This window comes from Epinephelus lanceolatus, chromosome 17, assembly GCF_041903045.1.
Source record: "Epinephelus lanceolatus isolate andai-2023 chromosome 17, ASM4190304v1, whole genome shotgun sequence".
Classification (NCBI taxonomy): Eukaryota; Metazoa; Chordata; class Actinopteri; order Perciformes; family Serranidae; genus Epinephelus; species Epinephelus lanceolatus.
The window spans coordinates 21,997,473-22,017,452 of record NC_135750.1 but is presented as its reverse complement, the minus strand read 5'-3'; the positions used below and the strand labels follow the sequence as shown (position 1 = coordinate 22,017,452).

General features: G+C 39.2%; 1 protein-coding gene across 1 annotated transcript in view; it reads right to left on the bottom strand.

The window, feature by feature from the left end:
• Positions 1 to 5,666: 5,666 nt before the first annotated feature.
• hpse2 (heparanase 2) overlaps positions 5,667 to 19,980 on the bottom strand; it is a 77,694-nt gene continuing 63,380 nt past the window's right edge. The window contains exons 10-12 of the mRNA XM_033612598.2: positions 13,804 to 13,949; positions 11,460 to 11,606; positions 5,667 to 7,575 (exon numbers count right to left, since the gene is read on the bottom strand). Coding sequence (XP_033468489.1) covers positions 7,413 to 7,575; positions 11,460 to 11,606; positions 13,804 to 13,949 — 456 coding nt within the window. The 3' untranslated portion in view covers positions 5,667 to 7,412. The remainder of the gene's footprint in view (positions 7,576 to 11,459; positions 11,607 to 13,803; positions 13,950 to 19,980) is intronic.

Below are 19,980 nucleotides of genomic sequence, written 5' to 3'. Positions count from 1 at the left end.
AGAGATCACGTGCTGGTGTCAGTGGGGCACATGACTGAGAGGCTGTGTGCACACAATAGTCTGGTATCTGAGGAATGCAGTTTAACATAGTTGAGATTTGGATCAGACATGTGGGGCAACTCTCTAAGAAAGTGGGCCTAATTCTTCCTAATCTTTTAAAGTTACAGGGACACAAAACAAAATCTGAAAACACAATATGTAGATCACAATAATACAAAGACTGATGCCTGTGGGCTCTATTACAGTCATTTTTAGGTTCATACTTGATGCTAGAACACATTTACATGCTTTAATAGTCAAAAAACACGTTATTTTTCTCATACTGTCTGTCCTGATATACCTATATTCACCTGTCTGAAACACAGAGTTTTAGCACCTGTCTCTTTAAGCCTCTTCCTCATCTGCACTCTCCTGTGTATTCCAACACTCCTACAACCATAATTATAATAAACTTCATTCATGCAGCACCTTTCACCGAATAAAAGACAAAGCAAATAAAATAAGATAGAAGCAATATAAACAGAATACACAAAACAGAGTAAAACACAAATTAATAAAGCAGTTAAAATCAACGAAAGCCAATTTTAAATAAGTAGGTTTTCAGAAGTGATTTAAAAGATGAGAGTTTGCAGTCCTGATCTCCTCAGGCAGGTTATTCCAAAGTCATGGAGCTCTGACTGCAAAGGCTTTATCCCCTTTGTGAATTAATCTAGACCTCGAAACAACAAGGAAAGATGAATCTAAGGATCTCAGGGTGCGAGAGGGAACATAGCGCAATAAAAGATCTGTTATATAACTCAGAGCAAATCTTAAAATCAATTTTAAAGACAACAGGTAACCAGTGTAGGTAGGATCCGTGTGATGTGGTCATGTTTTCTAGTCCGAGTCAAGATTCTGGCAGCAGAGTATGGAACCACTGTTATATAATATGCCAGAAAAAGATTAAGAATGTCCCAGTGCATAGTATGTAAAATGCAGTATGCCAAAAATACCAGGACGGTCTGATTTTGCAGTTTGCAAGCCAGCATGCTTCTCTGGCTATTCTGACCCACAATCCTCTGTGCAGCGGACGATACATCACATTGACTGAGATGCAAACAGATGACAGCTTGACAACTGACAGTGCCAGCATGTTCAAATAGCCTAACTGATGACCAGTCAAATATTAATAATAGGAATATTGATTGTTTAGGTGAACAAAATAATAAATATCACAAACAACAAAAGGACATAACTACAAAAATTACAATGAAGGAGAAATGCAGATGTAATTTAACTGATGCAAATCTAATCTGTTAGAATCAACAATCTGAGCAGTTATATCTTTAATGTTGAACTACATACATTGCACAGTAACAACAGAAGAATTCTGCAGGTTAATCTCTGTCTCTGGCAAACTGGGTGAGTGGCGTTTGTTTTATCTCCAAGGTAATGGATATAAAAACAGGAAGGTCAAAGTTCAGTGTGCAATGTTATGAGAAAGTAGTTTATCCCAGTTGTGTCCATACTGCATACAACAGCACATAAAAGTATGCGATTCAGAATGCACCCCTCGATGCCTCTGAGCCATCACTGCTGCCGGGGAATGATTGTAACGGCACTGTAGCAGCAGTTCCTACCATTATCTATTACAGTTGTGACATCACAATTTTACAGAAGTTCTCACAGCCTGTTTAAAGGCAAAAGTTTCTGAATGAAGCACTGTGTGCGTTTCTCTGTGGATTGATCATTTGATACTTCAACAGTATTCATACGGCACCTGTATCTGCTTTATAATAAAAAAAGGTACGGAAATATGACTTTTTACAATGTGGGTCCTTTAAAGAAACTAATCAGAATTACAAAACAGTTTATTATCATGTAGGTTTTTACTCAGCTACTGTTGTTTATTAAATAGCGATGATGTGAAGGTGATGAAGGAGACTCCGATGACACCGTCTTGCTTGCATAAAGAAAAGGTTTATTACAAGAAGTACAGCATCTATCAAGCATCTAGATTGCTTGGAGAGGGTTCGAAGCCAATGTGAACTGCTCTGAAAAACAGCTCCAAAAACCCTGCTTTATATAGACTTTTTGACGTTTTTGTGATATGTGAGACAAAGCAAAACAGACAACAGAGAGATATTCTAGTTGGACTTCACCAAACCTTGACCTGGGCCATAAATACCTTCTTGACCCTGACCATATATACTTCTGGACCCTGGGCCCCTAACTGGTCATCTGTTCCAAAGCTTCAGAGTAGATCATAATATACTACACTACATTATTGTTATTGAAAAAACATCAGAAGAGGACTCTAATTTGAAAAGACTTGTAATGTTTTGTTTTTGTAATTGTACATCTCTAACAATTTTGTATTACTTCTAAGTCTGGAGCTCTTGTTCAATTATACAATCTTTGCTTTTACCTTTTTCTTTTTATGTATGATTGTTGTTATTTAAAAGGGTAGGAAACTTCATAAGCCATTTTTGTCTGCTAACCTCTCCTGCACAGTGTTTTAACTTTTAATCTCTTCATCCTGTATTTTGTATGCATGTAGGTGCAACTAAACTAAACTAAGCTAAACTAAACTCACCTTGGTGTAATAAACATACAGTATTAATAAAATAAATAATTAAAAAGATAATTAATAAAAAAATATAGGCAAACAGTCAGGAACATAAATATAGAATAGAGAATTTACAATAAATCTGAGAAAGACGATATAAAAATTGTTAAGCTTAGCAGTTTTGTGCAGCATGTGCAGGAATATTGAACAGGGGTTGTGCAAACGTTCACAGTGTATCAAATAACTAAAGTCTGATCAATAAGGAGAAGTTATGAATCAAATTTAATTTCTTTAAACTTTTCTACGACATACATGTATCATGTATATGTTAATTAGTACCAACACTCAGGTCACAAATTATCTGCAGTTCTTAAAGTAATCCCATTGTAAAAAATTATATGCTGAGTAAACACAGTAACACAAAACATAAATAGCCTACGATGGGTAAAAAACAAACAAACAAAAATCATTACTATTATATACTGTAAGGCAGAGGAAAAATCAGAATACACTATAAATGTAATATTTAGTTTCATCCCATAGTTTTTTCATCCATGGAGCACCTTGTAGCAGACGTACATCACATATAAATATACACAAACACACACCAGCCTGTTTCTCAGAGAACGTTTTGATGGCTACAACAAATCTGTGTTGTATCACAATATTCAGCGCCGACTGTATGCTTGGCTTCTGAGCGGAGCAGAGAACCCCATAGTAACATAAATATTTATGTTTTATTAACCTTGCTCGGGTCAAAATGGTCCAAAATGCCAAGAGAGTTCCACGTCATGGGCCAAAGTCTAATCTAGTCCATCAGTTTTCTGGGGATCCAGCATTCATGGAAGTCTTATTTAAGCTGACTCCTGTATATACAGAGTAAACATCATGAAATCCTCAGTGTATGCTAACAGGGCGAGGGGGCCTTGCATGTCTCAGAATGGATCACTGAGTGTAAACAGTGTAAGGCAGGCCAGGGTAGCAGTTACCTCCACTAAGGAGGCACTGTCACGCAGAAGTGGCCAGACACGGCGCAGTCCCACCTAAATCACAACACAATTAGATTTTGTCAGAGGAAGTGACGCTCGGCAGTTGTTATCACAAGGTACAGGTTTATGTGAAGCAAAGTTTGTCAAACAAAACCGTTTCTATGGGTCGGCTTGATAAGATCCTGGTCTGGATGTCGGGGAGTTCACGAAGGCCTCGCTGATCGATATCGCTTTGGTCAGTTATTACATACAGGTCTCAGACTCAATTTACTCAACAAACATACTTTTGATTTAAGTTTCAGACTAAGAATTATTTAGATTATGTTTTGCCCTACTGTTAAATTTTCACGTGGCTGATCCAAGAACGTTTTAAAGTAACACTGACAACCAATTTCGACCAATCTCCTTGAGACAGTCCAGCCCAGTTCACGTTCTTTCTGTACATTAGCATGTCTGCTTTAAAAATAAAGCATGTCCGCACATTCATGTAATATTTGTGCATACACGTATGGCCTTCATGATATGATGAATAATATTTTTCTCTTCTCAAGACGTCCGATTAAATGAACCAGGTGTTAACAAGTCTGGTTTGATTCTTACGTGTCAACAACGTTGGCGTGTTTGAAGCGAACCACATGCGAGAGGAGTCTGTTCCTGAAGTTCATTTCTGAGACCAAACATTTCTGCTACTTACATGAAAGCAAAGAGCCCATTTCCCATGAATGGAACTTAAAACAAAAATGTAATTAAAGGTACATGCTTTGGATCACAGCTCTTGAAGGGCTGGCAGTGTTAATGACTCACTGTTATGAAACGTCAGTACAGTTCAAGCCCCTGTCTCGCTTGCTACAGAAGTCAGAGCAGCTCTCACATGCCACGCACGTCTGGGAGAAACTGAACGAGCCCTTTAGTCTAAGGGCACACGAGATCCTTCATGTCCCGTCTATGTGATCCAACCGAGCAGATCCTCGTTGTCTATGCATCAGCAGACACTGAGCCAGATCTGGCCCAGGTTCAGCCTGTCAGGGCCAAAGCTGAGGTCTGAAGCTTCATGTTTCCCATCAGCTGCTGCCTCATGCAGTGACAAGACAGCACTCTTTCCACTACAAAGACTCGCCCCAGCTGCTTCCACATCTGGGGCCTCGGAGTATAGCAGTTTGTGAATGTGTGTGTGTGTGAGTGAGTGAGTGAGTGCGCTAACGATGGTGGCTTTAATACCGCGGTACTTTTGTTTTAGGATGCTGCTGGAATTTGGCAGTTTCTATTTATAGGCTCTTTCTGTAGGAGGGTATATCTGCTTTTCTTTGTGCTCCTGTGAAGACATACATCATATCCTCTTATGTCTTTCTTCTTCTCAAGATGTAACAGGGATCTGCAGACGCACATGGTCTCAAGGAAACCTGCTGGAGTGTAGCTGCATTGCTCAAAGTTAAAGGAATACTTCACCCACAAAAATGTCAGTGTTACCCTGAATTCATTAAGAAAATTTTGCTTTTCTCGCATGTCTTAACGGTGAACGAAGAATCCAAAAACTGAGACTGAATTTAAGTAAAAGGGAGTTGGGTTTAAAAACAACAACATACATCAAAATATCCAAACATTTATACAACTCATGCAGTACAATTCAAGTCTCATTTATCCGGCCGTACTTCCCAAACACATGCCTCTTCTCTAAAATGTTACCATTTAAAACACTTGTGCATAAACAGTCTCACACACCGACAAGGAGCGCACCTTGGCAAGTGCTTGCTTTTGAAATCTGCTGACGGAAAGCACGAGCAGAGTTCAAACGCACTTGCCCATGTGCGCTTATTGTATGCATTTACAGTATTTTAACAGAAAATGCATATGAATTGATGAATGTTCACCATTTTTGGAATTGTTAATTTATCTGTTTTTGGATTCTTCGTTCTTCACTGAGACGTGAGAAAAGCAGTGTTTTCCTCACAAGTTCAGCGTAACACTGGTGAGTAATTGACATACAAATGATCCTTTTTTGCAACTCGGCTGTTTATACAGAAGTAGAACTTCTCTCCAAATACTCTTTTAGTTTACAAGCAACATTTAATTTCGTCTGACCAGTTGACAAACTAAAGTAGGACTGCATTCACATACAGAACAAATACAACTTTGTAGGTATTTATAGGTGTTTATTATCAATGTAAACTTTTTTTTTTAAGAAAAAATAATATATAGGCACACTTTACATATTAAAATAATGCTCTCCAAAAGAAATATGAACATCTCTACATTAACGCATTAACACATTCATACGACAAATATTATTTATATTTAACATGTCGGGGCTCCTGCTCCTGCTTATCTTCCACCGTGTGAGTGTAGAAATGTTACCATTGTTCTTATTCACGTCAATACAGAACACATGATGACATTTTTACTCACTCTGTTGTTTTAGTCTAAAGAATAACAATCCAATCTTTAAATAAAATGGTTAAAATATTATAAAATTGAACTAAAATTAATCTCAAACAGGGGTAAACCATCTTAAAAGAAATAAAATACAATAAAAAACCTGCACCCATGACATTTGCATCTTAAACCAGCCACCCTGTTATTCAGTACAATACAAATTATTTTAAATTTTCCTTTAAAGTCGGGGCATTAGTACCACTAACATAACTCTTGAAAAAAGAAATATAAAGACATAGCAAAGTATTTAATCATATAAATTAGGTGTATACTGTATGTAAGTAAACATATCGAGCTTAAATCACTTATTTCCGTCACTCTTCTTTTATGTACAATACATCATCTAATAATATACGACAGTAAATCTGTACAAAATTATGTAAAATATATCATGTATATTTAGTACAAAAAACCCTAGCAGCATAAGAGGATTATAAAATGTAAGATCACACTGAAGATAGTGAGATTAAAAGGATAAAATACACCTGAAAAACTGGTAGTTTATGATTCTGGAAGTGAGAGCAAAATGTAGATTTTGTGTTGATGCAGGCTGCATGTGAGGACAGATGTTACAGACGGGTTCACATTGTTCTCCAGGTGCACATCGCTGCAACACAGCTCTAGAGACGCATCCTGGATATTGTACTCTCTGCAAAAACAGCCGTAAGAAATAACAGATTTCCCCTTTAAGCCACTCAATATGGCAAGAGAATAAACGATTAGTTTCAGAGGCAAAACAGACTGGACAGACACATCAGTAGCTTTATCAATAAAACACACACACACACACACACACACACACACAAAGCATGACCTTATGCACGCCACGGCCTTTTCTCTTTGTGGAAAGGATCAAGTCAAACTGAAGTTGACTCGTGTAGGCTTCAGAAATGTTGCCTGTTCAGAGTTTTCTCTCAGTCGGTCAATGAAAGAGAAGAGAAAAATAAAACTCTTGGCAGACAAGGAGATAACAAAACTCCAAGAGAAGAAAATATAGCTTAATCAAGTCAGAGAATGTGGACTGATATCGCATAGCTTCATACAAAGCCACAAAACAGTCATACAGGTCCTGTAGCATATGAGGAGTTGTTGGTGAGAAGTGAAAGTGTTCAGTGCAGCCCTTTAAGGTGTCTGGGCAAGTATTTCTTTGTCGGACCAGAGAAGACAACAAGAGAAGAGAAATAGTTTCTTTCTAGCTTAATTATTACCATTGAAATAATGCTTGAAGAGGCTGTTGTTAAACCAGAGGGCCGATCTGTCTTCAAGCTGAATGTCCACTCTACTGAAGACACAAAAATGTGAAAAGTGGTATTCTGACCTCCCTGTGTTCGTAAAAAATGTAAAAGCCACATCGTTGTTAAAGCTTTGGGTCAAGCTGTCAGAGGGTTTGTGGTTTGGTGGACATCTGAGCATCACTCCTGCGGCACAGGGGCGACGGATCAGTGTTATCTTCGGCAGGCGTATGCGTTAATGTTTTTGATGACATAAAAGCCTATGGTCATGGGAGGCATGGCTATTGTCCGTCCAGCCCTCAGTGTCTTAGGCTTAAACTCCGGGAATGTCTCGTTGTCCACCATAAGCAGCTTCTCCCCGTTCAGCTGGACAAATCTGCAAAGAGAAGAGGACAGGAGGTAAGGAGGTGTTAATTCTTTACCTGCCTCCTGACACATAAAACTGGTAGGTGTAGAAAAATGAGAAATAAAGACGAGGCAGCTCATGAAGTTTTTAACTCACCAACAAAAGACGGCAAAATACACCCTCAGTCTGAGAGGGTTTGATTCTGTCACTTGTACACTTGGGGGTGCTGTTGTTACAACAATTGGAATATCACAGCTGCATAAGTGAAACCTGCACAGTTGGGAGTCAGCTGCACTAAGACAGTACATTTCAAAGAGCAAAGCAAAGAAAATATTCATCTTATGCAACAATCACTACTCCTGCTCTTTGCAATACGTGTTATAAAAGCTGCAAAAACCTTCACAGCACTGACAAGACACATGTTGTTATAGTACTTTAATATGACAACCAGATTTCACAGTCTAAAAAAAGTAAATTGGCTTATTGCAAACAGCTAAAAATGTTTTATTTTCCTTTTTGCTCTCGGGGGAGATGATTTACTTTCTTCGAACAGAGGACAGAACGAGCTGCATCACAGCTGTTTATTGCAGAGGTTATTAACAGCTTCATACATTCACTCTTTTTTTCTATTAGTTAGACGGACATCATTCTAAAACAGTTATATTGTACATATTTGTTACAGTACTTTTATAATATATATTTTTCATATTTCTATATATTTATGTTGTTGTACTTTTATTTTCTAACATGTTTATTGTAAGCACCAAACGCTTACTTGGCAAAAGACTTTATTCTAATTCTGATAATATTCAGTAATAATTTTACGATGAGAAAACATTTATAATATCAAAGAATATTAAAGAGTAGTTATCACACGTCACATGTCAGTTGTAATTTAAGGTGCACTCTTTTGCAAATGGATTATGGGGTGAATAAGGGTAATTATCACAAAAATATTGCACAATAATTAATATGATTTAAAAAATACAGAATGAAAATATTATAAAACTTCCTGCATAAGTCAACATGAGGAGAACCTTCAATTTTTTTATTTTTATTTTAAAAATACCTTGTTCGTCTTTACCCTTAAAATGTGTTTAAGAGTGTTAAAGGTTTATACACCAACAAAGCTAAGGAGTTGCAGTTAAAGGTTGTATATAGGCTCCAGACTAACAACAAGTTTAATCCTTCGCTTTCAAAACACTGCAATAAGTGTAAAATTTCTGAAGCTTCGTATTTCTGCCCCCCCCCCCCCCCCCCCTTATTAATGACTTCTGGATCAAAGTGTGTAAAGAAATCGAAATTATTTTTAAGACAAAAATAACTGTTGAACCTTTGTTTTGCATTCTTGGGATACAGTCAGTAGCTCTGAACCTTAGCCCCTCTTCACTATTTAGTGTAAGGAGGTGTGCTCTTCTTCAGTGGATTTCAGATACTGTTCGTACAGTTTCATATTGGATCCAGAGCACCATGGAACTTACACCTTTAGAAGGACCAGCCATTCAAGTTTATTCACATTTGGGACCCTTTTCTGGACTATACTGTAGAAATGACAGGGCCCGGGCCCTGAGGAGTGGGCAGTATGGACTAGCATGGACTGAGGTCTTGAAACACATCTCCGTGTAGGTTTTTGTGTTCAATACGCCAAAATGTACTCGATTACCCCTGAGAACTGTAATGCTGTGAACCTTTACTCATTTATTTATTTTCATTTATTTTCTTTTTGTATTGTTTTGTTTGTTTTGATTTTTTTTCTGTTTGTTTTTGGTTTGGTTTGGTCATACAGAACACATTTCCCCCACTTACGAAAAAAAAATTATATATATATATTTTATTTCTATTTTTTTCCCGTAACATTTCCCGCACTTTTCCTGCACTTATGGGGAAAAAAAAAAAAAAAAAAAAAATCTTATATATATATTTTTTCCCGCAAATGCAGGAAATGTGTTCTGTGTAAGTTAGGGAATAGGTTGAAAAGGGGAGGCATATGAAGAGACCGAGCCCATTATTTTGTATTGTTATGATCCTCAACTCAATAAATAAAAAGTGTTAAAGTATGTGTGACATAAATCATGTTCTGAAAAGAATAAAGTTTTTATACTGTTTATCACCTTTAACACAACTTTTCAACCTTCAAGTGCTGCTGTTAGTAGTAACCCTTTTTTATTATATTGTTTTACTGTAAAGTTCTCATGAATTTAAGGATGAAGGTGAGGACTCTGGATATTTTTATGTGAACCTCAAATTCAATAAAATATCAAATAAAATTATGCTCAATGAGGAGAAGTTATGAATCAAACTGAGTTGCTCAGAGCTCCCTGAACATGCACGGACCTGAATACTTGGCCAACTTAAAAGGTCCCACTACTCAGACACGTTTATAGACATCTGGTGTTGCTAAATTCTTCATAAAAAGTCTCCCTGTGCTCCCTGCGGTAGAGGAAAGCACTTAAGGCCTGAAAAAGGCCCATCGTTAGCTTTCTCTCCTATTAATTGCCTCACAATCCTGTTCTAACACCTAAAACATCCTCCATTATTACGCTGTTATTGAGGGATCATGCCTGAGCCGCCATTAAGGCCGTATGTCGGTATTGTATAACACATGGACACACACACACACACACACACACACACACACACACACACACACACACACACGGTCCTGAATCATTAGACTGTTATTCCAGAATTTAAGGCTTAAGTGTAAGTCAGAATAACAGGCCAGAGGCTTAAAGGAGAGAGGAAGAGACGGAAAGCATAAATTTATATTTTACAGGTCATTTTTAAGCAATATGACTTATATTACCTCGATACATGAAGTGTAATACATCACAGTAAAAAATGTGAACAGAATTGAGAACTAGAATGGCCAAAATATACGATAGGGAATAAAAATTCATTGATAAAACATCTTCTGCAGGCTATAAAAACACACTCAAACAAAAGGCTCAGTCAGTGATTCCTTATAAAACTAGGTTGGCAAGTTTCAGTTTCAGGAAAGCAGTTTATCATGACAATCTGAGTAACGGTGCTTCACTGAAAAATGATAAGGGTTTATTCTTTATTTGCTTTTAATCTTTTTGTATTATTCCTCATGTTGTCCTAAGATATCAACAATCTAAGAAGATTTTGCGTGTCAGCATTCAGCTACAAGTTTTGTGCTGTGTATTCACACAACCTGCCAACTCGGCATGAATTACAGCTCACGTCCAACACCCATTGTTGTCTTAAAATGATTTCACTGCAGCGTGTGAAGCGCTGCTGTTTAACACCCTATTAAGGTTGGAAAAAATAAAATAATTTGAAACCCATAAAGCTGTTTATGAAATTCTTTCTCATCTCAGCGCCTTTCACACCTTTGCAAAAATAATTACTTTTTGAAAACAGCTTTGACCACAGTTTTCATCATTAGAGGAAAAATGTTTTTTAAATCGAAGGGTGAGAGCCAGAGGGGCGTAGGTGACATTTGACTGACTTTACAGACAAAATAAAAAGTGATCACATTTTGTCCCGAATTTGTTTATTGATTTTATTTTTTTTATATTAAATCTCCAAAAACATGTGGACGACAATATAATATAATAATGAACAATATTTCAACAATTATTTAAACATATTTTGAAGTAAATAAGTGCATCAACGGCCTTTTTGGCCCCAAACAGTTCAATGTGTTCAGTATTAAGTCTTTAAGATTCTGACTGATAACTCTGGATTGGTTTATAATTCACAAGAACCCTTTTGGCAGTAGAGAGATCTACTTATACCCTGGAAATGTTTCGTTTGATCCGCACAAATGACTAAAACTGGACACTGTAAGAAACTCACATTGTTGTTTGGATAGAAAACAATTTTTCAATGCCAGCGTGCATGTGCATATGTGTGTGTATGTGCATGAGAAGGAGAGAAATACTAACTTGGCTCTCAGTCCGTCAGTGCCGTAGGGTTGCAGCAGGTACTGATGGACCGTATTGTTCCGTAATGTCCCCGCCAACTTGATTTTCTTCCGCGACCGATGCAGGTTGATGATGTAGATTGTTATGGACCCTCTCACATAGTTATGACTGGTGCCGTAAAGAAGATGACAAACATCGCATTAATTTTTCTTTAAGAAAAGACAATCAGGGAGAAAAAAAAAAGGCTCCTCTCCACATCTGTTAATGGGGATTCATTATATACTACGTTGCCATGCTGAATAAAATTCTCTATAATTAAAGATGACTACAAAGAGAGGAAAGCCTTTGATATTTTATCACATATAGTGAAAGGATCAAACCACAGCCTCTTGATCTAATCTGGATCAAAAGGCTTGCAGAAAAATAATAAAGAAAGATAAAGCATGCTCAAGAATGGAATTCTATTAAGCAGCAAGTTATCATCTATATTTAGTATGAACCATAATAAACCACTTTTCAATTTCAAAGCAGTTATCATCCCTTTAAGGGCTATCTGATGCAAAGATCTGCTTCTCTCGTACAGTGTTCAATATTAAAACCCTGTCACTGCTTAGCCCAGGGTCAGATAAAGGGTGTGAATGCGACGGGCAGCGCTTCTTGAGTTACACAGACAACAGTGTTTGAGTCGCTCTCCTGAGAGCAAAGCACTGGGGACACAACTTGATAGGGATACTGGCCAGAGGTAAATAACTCTGCGAGACAGATAAGACAAACATGATAAAATCTAATAAGGGCCCAGATATGAGGACAAAGACAACACAGCTGTAGTGAATACCACATGTCGGTCTTGGTGTTCAGGGTCAGTGCTGGTAGACATCTCTCCCAGTCGCCACCTCCAAAATCTCACATCTTTAAAGCAATCTTGGTTTTTGGTTCAGTGTTTATCTTTGTTCCTTTGGGCTCACGGTGAGACATTTATTTCATCAACCCTGCAAGACTGCCGATATTCAATATATTTACTGGGAGAAATACTGTGTGTATGGGAACGCTGTGAGTCTGGCTCTGGGTTAAACTCTTGGAGCCTTGTCTCTGAGAAACGTGGAGCATGGCTCCGAGTGGTAGATCAGATGTTAGATGGAGGTGGAGATAATAACCTCTCAGGCCTTTCAGATGATGAGGTTCTTAGCGATCCAAACCAGGAACATAAACATGTGTTGATGCTGTTTGATGTCAGAGCGTCGCTGGAAAGTGAAAAAAATGCCATGCAAACCGCTAAAAGGGGTAAAAGGGCAGTGAAAGTCAAATGTCTAATCTGCAAAGTCTTTTCAAACCACTGACTGCCTGAGCACATTTACAGTCTTTGCTGTCTTACACAGTACACTCAAACCACTATGACTACAATGGCTCGTCCACTTAAGGGCTGTCTGTGGAAAACCACAAAGTGGCAGAAATAATCGCAACTGAAACTTTGGATTCAGCTTCAGGGCTTCACTGTCTAATCACGAGTCCATGGCTGATTGGTGCATTGAGTGGAGCTGAGCGGCACTGCATGCCATGGGCATCTCTTTACTCCCAACTTCACTATACATACCATGTGGCTGAGTGAATACACTTGTTGAAAAGTATTTCAAATATTTGCACGCATTGTCATCGGGCCTCGTGTGTGTGTTGGTTATGCAACTTCTGCCCAGTTATCGAACCATCTATCTGTGCAGTTTTTCTAAGAGATGCTCCACCTGTAAACGAGCCCCGTCTAGAGTAAGGCCGTAAGTCTAGCCTGGTGCTGACAGCCACTGGCCTGGGTTAAATGATAACCTTGAACAGGCCATGGTGGCAGTCTTTATCTCCTCCCGGCACAGACTGCCTTATTGTCCCTCCCCCTCCCCCTCCAATACCCCCCTCCAGCCAATCCGAGATGGGATAAAGGCCCGGCGCACCTTTCAGCGGCTCTTTGACGGCAGAGAGACAGAACCCACACACCTGATAAGTGATACCTGTTAAGTTTTATAGGCTGTGAGCTGTGAATGAGCGGGTGTCTGCGGTCTGCTTATTTATGGGAAGCCAAATGGGCTGGTTGGGGATTTTGTTCTTCCCCACCAGACACTGAGCCTCAGGTGTGTGTGCAGAAGGACACAGGGAGTAGGAAAAGATAAAACCACAGCAGTCTGTTTCCCATCTAAATCTTCAAGGACATTCAAGTATTGCTACACATCACTGAGAGGCCGAGAGGATGTGTGCTTTGTCATCTGTCAGCTTCAAATGAAAAACTAAAAATCAAAGTACTGTACATAATGATGTGCACACTCTCGCTGTGTTAAAGTGCAGGTTACAAACTAATCCAAGGTGGTTCAGCTGTAGCACGTACTTGGAGTAGCTGGTACAGTGGGCGTAGATGCGTAGCTTGTCTCGTATGACTCGTCCTGGTTGCGGCTTCCTCTGCAGTCCAGCCACACGCACAGCTAAAACCCTCGGACCAACCAGATGCTTGAAGAGCAGAGAGAACCAGTAATCCTGTAAGAACAACAGCAACACATACGCACACACACAGACACACATTTGGCATTAGTTTGTTGACAGTATGGGTTCATTCTATCTTAATGCTCGACACAGAATTCACCTAATAGTTGTTTTAACATACAATGCAAAAGCAGGCAGGTGTGGAATGGAAGTTTTAAAGATCTGATCTGACTGAACATCAAACTCCACCATAGTTAAAGGAACAGTGTGTGGGATATGGTGGCATCTTGCAGCGAGGACTGCAGATTGCAACCAGCTGAAACTTCTCCCGTGTGCCAAGCGTGAACTTCAGGTTAGGATTCATTCAGTGTTCATTGTCCAGGAGGTTTTTGAATAATCCAAAGAGGTCTCTTCCTCTCCAAAAGAAATGAACCAGTTGATTAAAACTAGTAAAAACACTGAATGAAGCAGTTTCGATTTACAAATCAGTGTTTCTCTGATGCCGTTTGGCTCATCACAGACGAGCCCCTAGCCCAGTAACTGTTAATGTCTGCTAATTACTTAAAATCCAGACACTGGGGGATTTTTTTTTTTACAGAGAGCAGAAGTATCTGGGTCTCTTTTTCTCTAAAACAAAAAGAAAAATACACTGAATAAAACAGTTTCAGTATCAGTGTTATTCCGATGCTGTTCGTTGTGGAGGGGCTGCTAATCAACACAAAGATGTGAATAGCCATGCGAATGGGCAACTGTAATACATGGCAGTGCAAGATGGTGGACTCTGTGGTAGGGATGGACATTTTACGTGACTTCTGACTTCCATATTTGAGTACTTGCGTTAAATTATATTATACTGGCAAAAGAAATATAACATTATAATAGGGGTGTAAATTGAGCAACAACGGAAAACAAGTGTAATTTAGAATTCATTTATTGAACAACCAGGCCTCAATTAGACTAGTAAACGTAACAAGAAAAATCAGCAAACTTGCTTTTGCTCCTGTTAACGTTACACAGGTTAGACGCAGCACTGAAGGACCATCTCTGGAACTGATCTCCTCGAGGTTAGTTCAACTTTTGCCTGGCAAGCAAGAGCTAACACAGCAGTAGCGGTTAACATCCAACATCAAGCTGTTTAAGGGTCCACACAAACTCACACTGACACCATTAAACCCATTAAATAACATTAGGTAACATTAGCCATGTGATGCTAAAAGTTAGCCCCATCAACTGTACTCTATATGTTGAATGAATATTGACATCCAAACGAGCACTCGAGTACTCATGCCCATCCCTACTCTTTATTCAGGTGATTATACACCAAAGAAAACATACGTGTTATATCATATTCCATTTCTGCCAATATATCCCCCTGAATCATACACACTGAACCTTTAAACACGAGGGTAAATCAAACATCAGAATCTTTATTGAAAGAGACCATTTATCACAACAATGTTGGATTCTGGATTCCCATGAAAGAAAATAATCCTAAAATCTCCATTTTGCTTCTTCAGCCATGAAATGCTTTACCAGCTGTGAGACTTAGAAATGTGCCAGCAAAGCAGCTTGTCTGCGACTGGGTGAAAAAAAGAGACATATTGCACAAAAATGTCAAGTCCAAATATGTCAGCACTTTGACATTCGACATTTAGTTGGAGCTGATTGCCCCATGTAGCATGTCACATTGTATCCAACAACCGCTGACCCATTTAGAATTGACAGGTCTTAAATATGACATTTTTACAAAATATTATGCTCCATCATGAATTGCTGTTTTAGGTTATCATTGTTGAGTGGTCCACCATACTGTGTCTCACTCTACAGACTACACAGACTCAACACCTCTTCGAGAGACCCAGAACAACATGTGTTCCTCAGGAAGTTCTCATGCAATCCTGCATATGGCAACATTTAAGGGCTTCTTTTTTCCACGGAGGCTTTAACTTAATTTGCTGCCAAGGCATCGAAGAAGCAGAGCACAGTATGGAACTGTATAGTGTTGGCCACAGGCAGAGGGATGGATGGATGAATGTATGGCCAGACCTGTGATCTATGATTATTACATAGTGTATAAAACAAAGAACAGTTATGAGTCTGGAGTTTTATTTGTGCAAGATGGCCGGTGTGATGCTACACTCTTGCTTTGTTTTTAAATTTCAAAACTTGATTAAAAGAAACCCTCAATAAATTCATATATTTTCAACAACTTTCAACGGGAACTGGTGGGACAGAAAACTATTTTTTTTCGGGCTGGGGCATCACCTGGGGTCCTAAATCCCAGCAGCTCTGACTGTCTGCATGTTTTCCTGTCTAATTGCCTGTCTGTCTGTCTCCCTATTCCTCCTCTGCATTTATTTTCACCCTGTCTCATTTGCCCTCAACTCTCCAAACAGACAGACGTCATTTGGTGGAACAACCATCACTTTGAGATCCAATCAAAATACCATATAGACCAACAAACAGACAGAAAGACAAGCAAGTAAACAAGTAACATAAGGACTCAAGAAAAGTAAAACCATACAGCAATCAAACCTCAGCTGCACAGTTAAGGGAATAAGAGCACAATAACAAGGGGAATAAAAAATATTGTTTAGTGTTCAGCTAAACAGGGCCAATGAGTCAGACTGCCTGGTTGAGACACTTTTAATCCATAAGAATCCAGAGATCAAAGTATGAGGTCATACTGTTACACGGGAAGTTCAACATTTCAGTGTTTTTAATTTAACTAAATCCGTGAAGAAGTCAGAGCAGGCTCTAATTAGTTTTCCCATAAAATAATAAAAAGATAACAGCTGTTAAAAATGAAGACAAAAGCATATCCAGGAAAAGGTAAAAATATGTGTGACATGCAGAGTCATGACACTTTGCAAGTCAGAGGGTTCAATATGAGCATAAGGGGCTGTTATTGCCAAGATACACCAAACTGACATCACAGAACGAGTTGCGACGGAAGCTGACTGTTGCATCGCATCATGTTGGCTGTGTCTTAGCCAAAAGCACTGAAACTGCACTGCTCTGCACTGAAACAGACCGAGCCTAAAGACGGCCATTGGCCAGTGTTGGGCATCATTAAGCCTTTGTCGCCCTAGTCTTTGAGGTATATCCTAAACCGTTGACCCTCGTCTGCTTTTTTCCGGCAAATTCAGCATGTTGAATCAGCGTTCCATATGGCGGAGCCCGTCGGTGAACGAAATCACTCTTAGTGGCAGTTCAGCGAAGTGGACGACAAGAGAAGCATAAATGAGAAAAACAAAAAAACAACTAAAGTCAAGAGGCTGTGAGACCTTTGAATATTGTGGAAGTTTTTTTAAGCTATTGAGCTCTTTGGTAGAAACGTTTTGTGCTGGTTTGTGTTATTGTTCACTGGCGCAAAGTTAATATGCTTTGTCAACATTGGATTATATTGTTAATGTACTAACTGGCAACTAGCTTCATGATGGTCTTGTGGTTTCCCTTTTCAAATAATGAATACAGACAACCACCCCCTGCTGGTATGAGAAAGTTATTTCCTTTCATGCAGGCACAAAACGTATGTGCTAGTCAGCCGCCAGTTGTAGTCTTTGCAGTGTGTTTATGTGCAATTTTTTGCTAAGACGTACATGACGTGATGCAACGCAACTAGGGCTGCCCCATCTAAGATTTTTCCTTGTCGACCCATAGTCATCATTTAGGGCCATTAGTCGTCTAGTCGCCCACATGTTTGTAATATTAATTTGATTATTAAATGATATATTTTGGGCGGGGCAACACAATGGTTTGAGTTCAAGGTGTGAGAAAGAATAGTATCAGTAACATTGTTAACACTGTGCTACATTACAGAGAAATACAAAACCGTACTAATGAACCTTCATTAATATAGGCCTATATTTTATCTACAAGTGCACGTCACACACTGAGCAAGCCGCCTGTTAATGATGCTGTCGGTAAAGCAGTAATGATTATGCTAAGTGGCTAATGGGCATGTAGCTACTTCCATGTTTCAGATGATACGCCATGTTTGTAGTCGACCAATGAAGATCAGTTTACATATCACCTTGGGTTCGTCCTTCACCTTCTCAAAATGATCCCACACTTTGGATTTCCTGCCCGACATGTTATTAACTAGCCTGTGGAATTACCGCAGGTACCAGCCCTGGAAATTAACATGACTCCTGTCTGACTGCTGAGCGTGGACACTTCCTGTGTCTGTCCTTTAGAAATTAAATTCCCACATGGTCCAGTCATATAGGTTTTGATTATTTATTTTGACAGGCGCAGCTCCTAATAGAGTTTCATGTTTGTTTGGATTTTTTTTCTGCAACTAAGCAACCAATGAAATCTTGCTGACTAATGACCTTTCTCGTCGACTAACATTTAGTCCACTATTAGAGGGCAGCCCTAGACGCAACAGACAGCTGTTGTTGCCTGTAGTTCTTTGATGTCGTTTTGGTGCCTGGGCCTTAACACACCTACACCACAAAGACACCAGCCAACAGACAACTAGCACATATGTTCTGCGCGCCTTCGTAAGAGGGCTCTCCGTACCAGCAGGCGGCTATAGTCTGTATTCGTCATTCAAAATGGGAAACTGGAAGACTGACAGGACGTACACAAGACACTAGTTAGCCAATTAGCACATTAACAACACGAAAGAACAAAGGATATTTACCGTGCACTAGCAAACAATAACATGAATAATTACAAACGAGAGCTCAATGGTTAAAAAAAAAAAAAAACTTCCCTCATATATATAACTGCTTTGTTTGGATCTCACTCGCTCTTGACTTCTGCTTCTTTTCTTGTGCACTGAGCTGAACTGCCAATCAGAATGATTTCATTCACCAAAGGGCTCCGTCAACTCTGAAACCAATATGCTGAATTGGCCAAAAAAGTCGTCCAAGGCTGACTACTGCCAAGGGTGCGGGACACAGCTCCAAAACTGGGGTGACAGACGCTCAGTGATGGCCGACCATCAGCTTGGTGTATTAGGGCCCTTTGAGACAGGCTAAACTGTGAGAGCAGTGTAGTGCCTCATCACTCTTCTCTGTATGTGAGATGTAGGTGGGGGCTAGGCAGCTGTATGTATTCGCCCGAAACAGGAACAATATGCCTTTTCCTGCTGCCAGACACTGAATACTGACATCTCTGTTTCTCAAAGAATTCATTTTACTTCGCTTTAGTTTGGGAGTTCACAACCCAAGAGACAACAGAGAGGATGACTGGGACAGGAGAGGAGGTAAGAAAAGGGATAACTCTGGAAAAAAGTGAAGTGGTTGAATCATTCAGTGGGCGGAGGGGTTTTAACTGGATTCTACCAATGGGGGAGTCGTCCTGTAGGGGAAGGGTCCAGGTCATAAATTTCCCATGCATTGGACAGGTTGGCCTGGCAGTGAATTCTCTCAGCAGGTAGGCTGTTGCAGTCTTCAGACATCCAGCCATGTTAAAAGCATTGTTATCCTAGCGGGAGACGGTCATTCCCAGAAAAATAATGGAAACGAAGCGGGAAAGAAAAATGAAGCCATTTCGATTTTTAATATCTTATAGATGAAGTGAGGCAGAAGAAAGTGCATGCCGGCTCGAGGCAACTAATGAGGGATTCAGTGAGAAATTATTGTTAGATAAGTTCATGAGCCCAACCGTTTAGTTCATGAGCCCAGTAACATTAGCTGTTAAAATGGTATTTTGGGACTGCCAATACGCCTTTCTGGCAGCTATTTCGGACCAAAGCAAGAATAAAAGAAGCTTGAATAATAACAAATGTTTGATTCCATCATCCAGTTTTCCTTTATTGCTGAAACAATGATTTACTGTGCACACCCTTAATGTACGCCTCTAGCCCCTGCTCTGCCTCAGCTTAATATAAATCCCTTTTTACGAACTTAATAAATCTTTTTTATGAACTTGGCTCATGGTAGAATTTTATCACTTCTTCACACTTCTAATTTTTTCCCAAGCAAAATGAGATCAGTTTAATGCTAAGTCAAGACTTCAAAGTCCCCATTTTAAGAGTAATAAATTAGCAAGACAATTAGCAAAAATGCAAACATCTCACATCCAACTTCGAGTACAAGGAAGGAACATAAGTTTGAGTTATGTGTTTTTA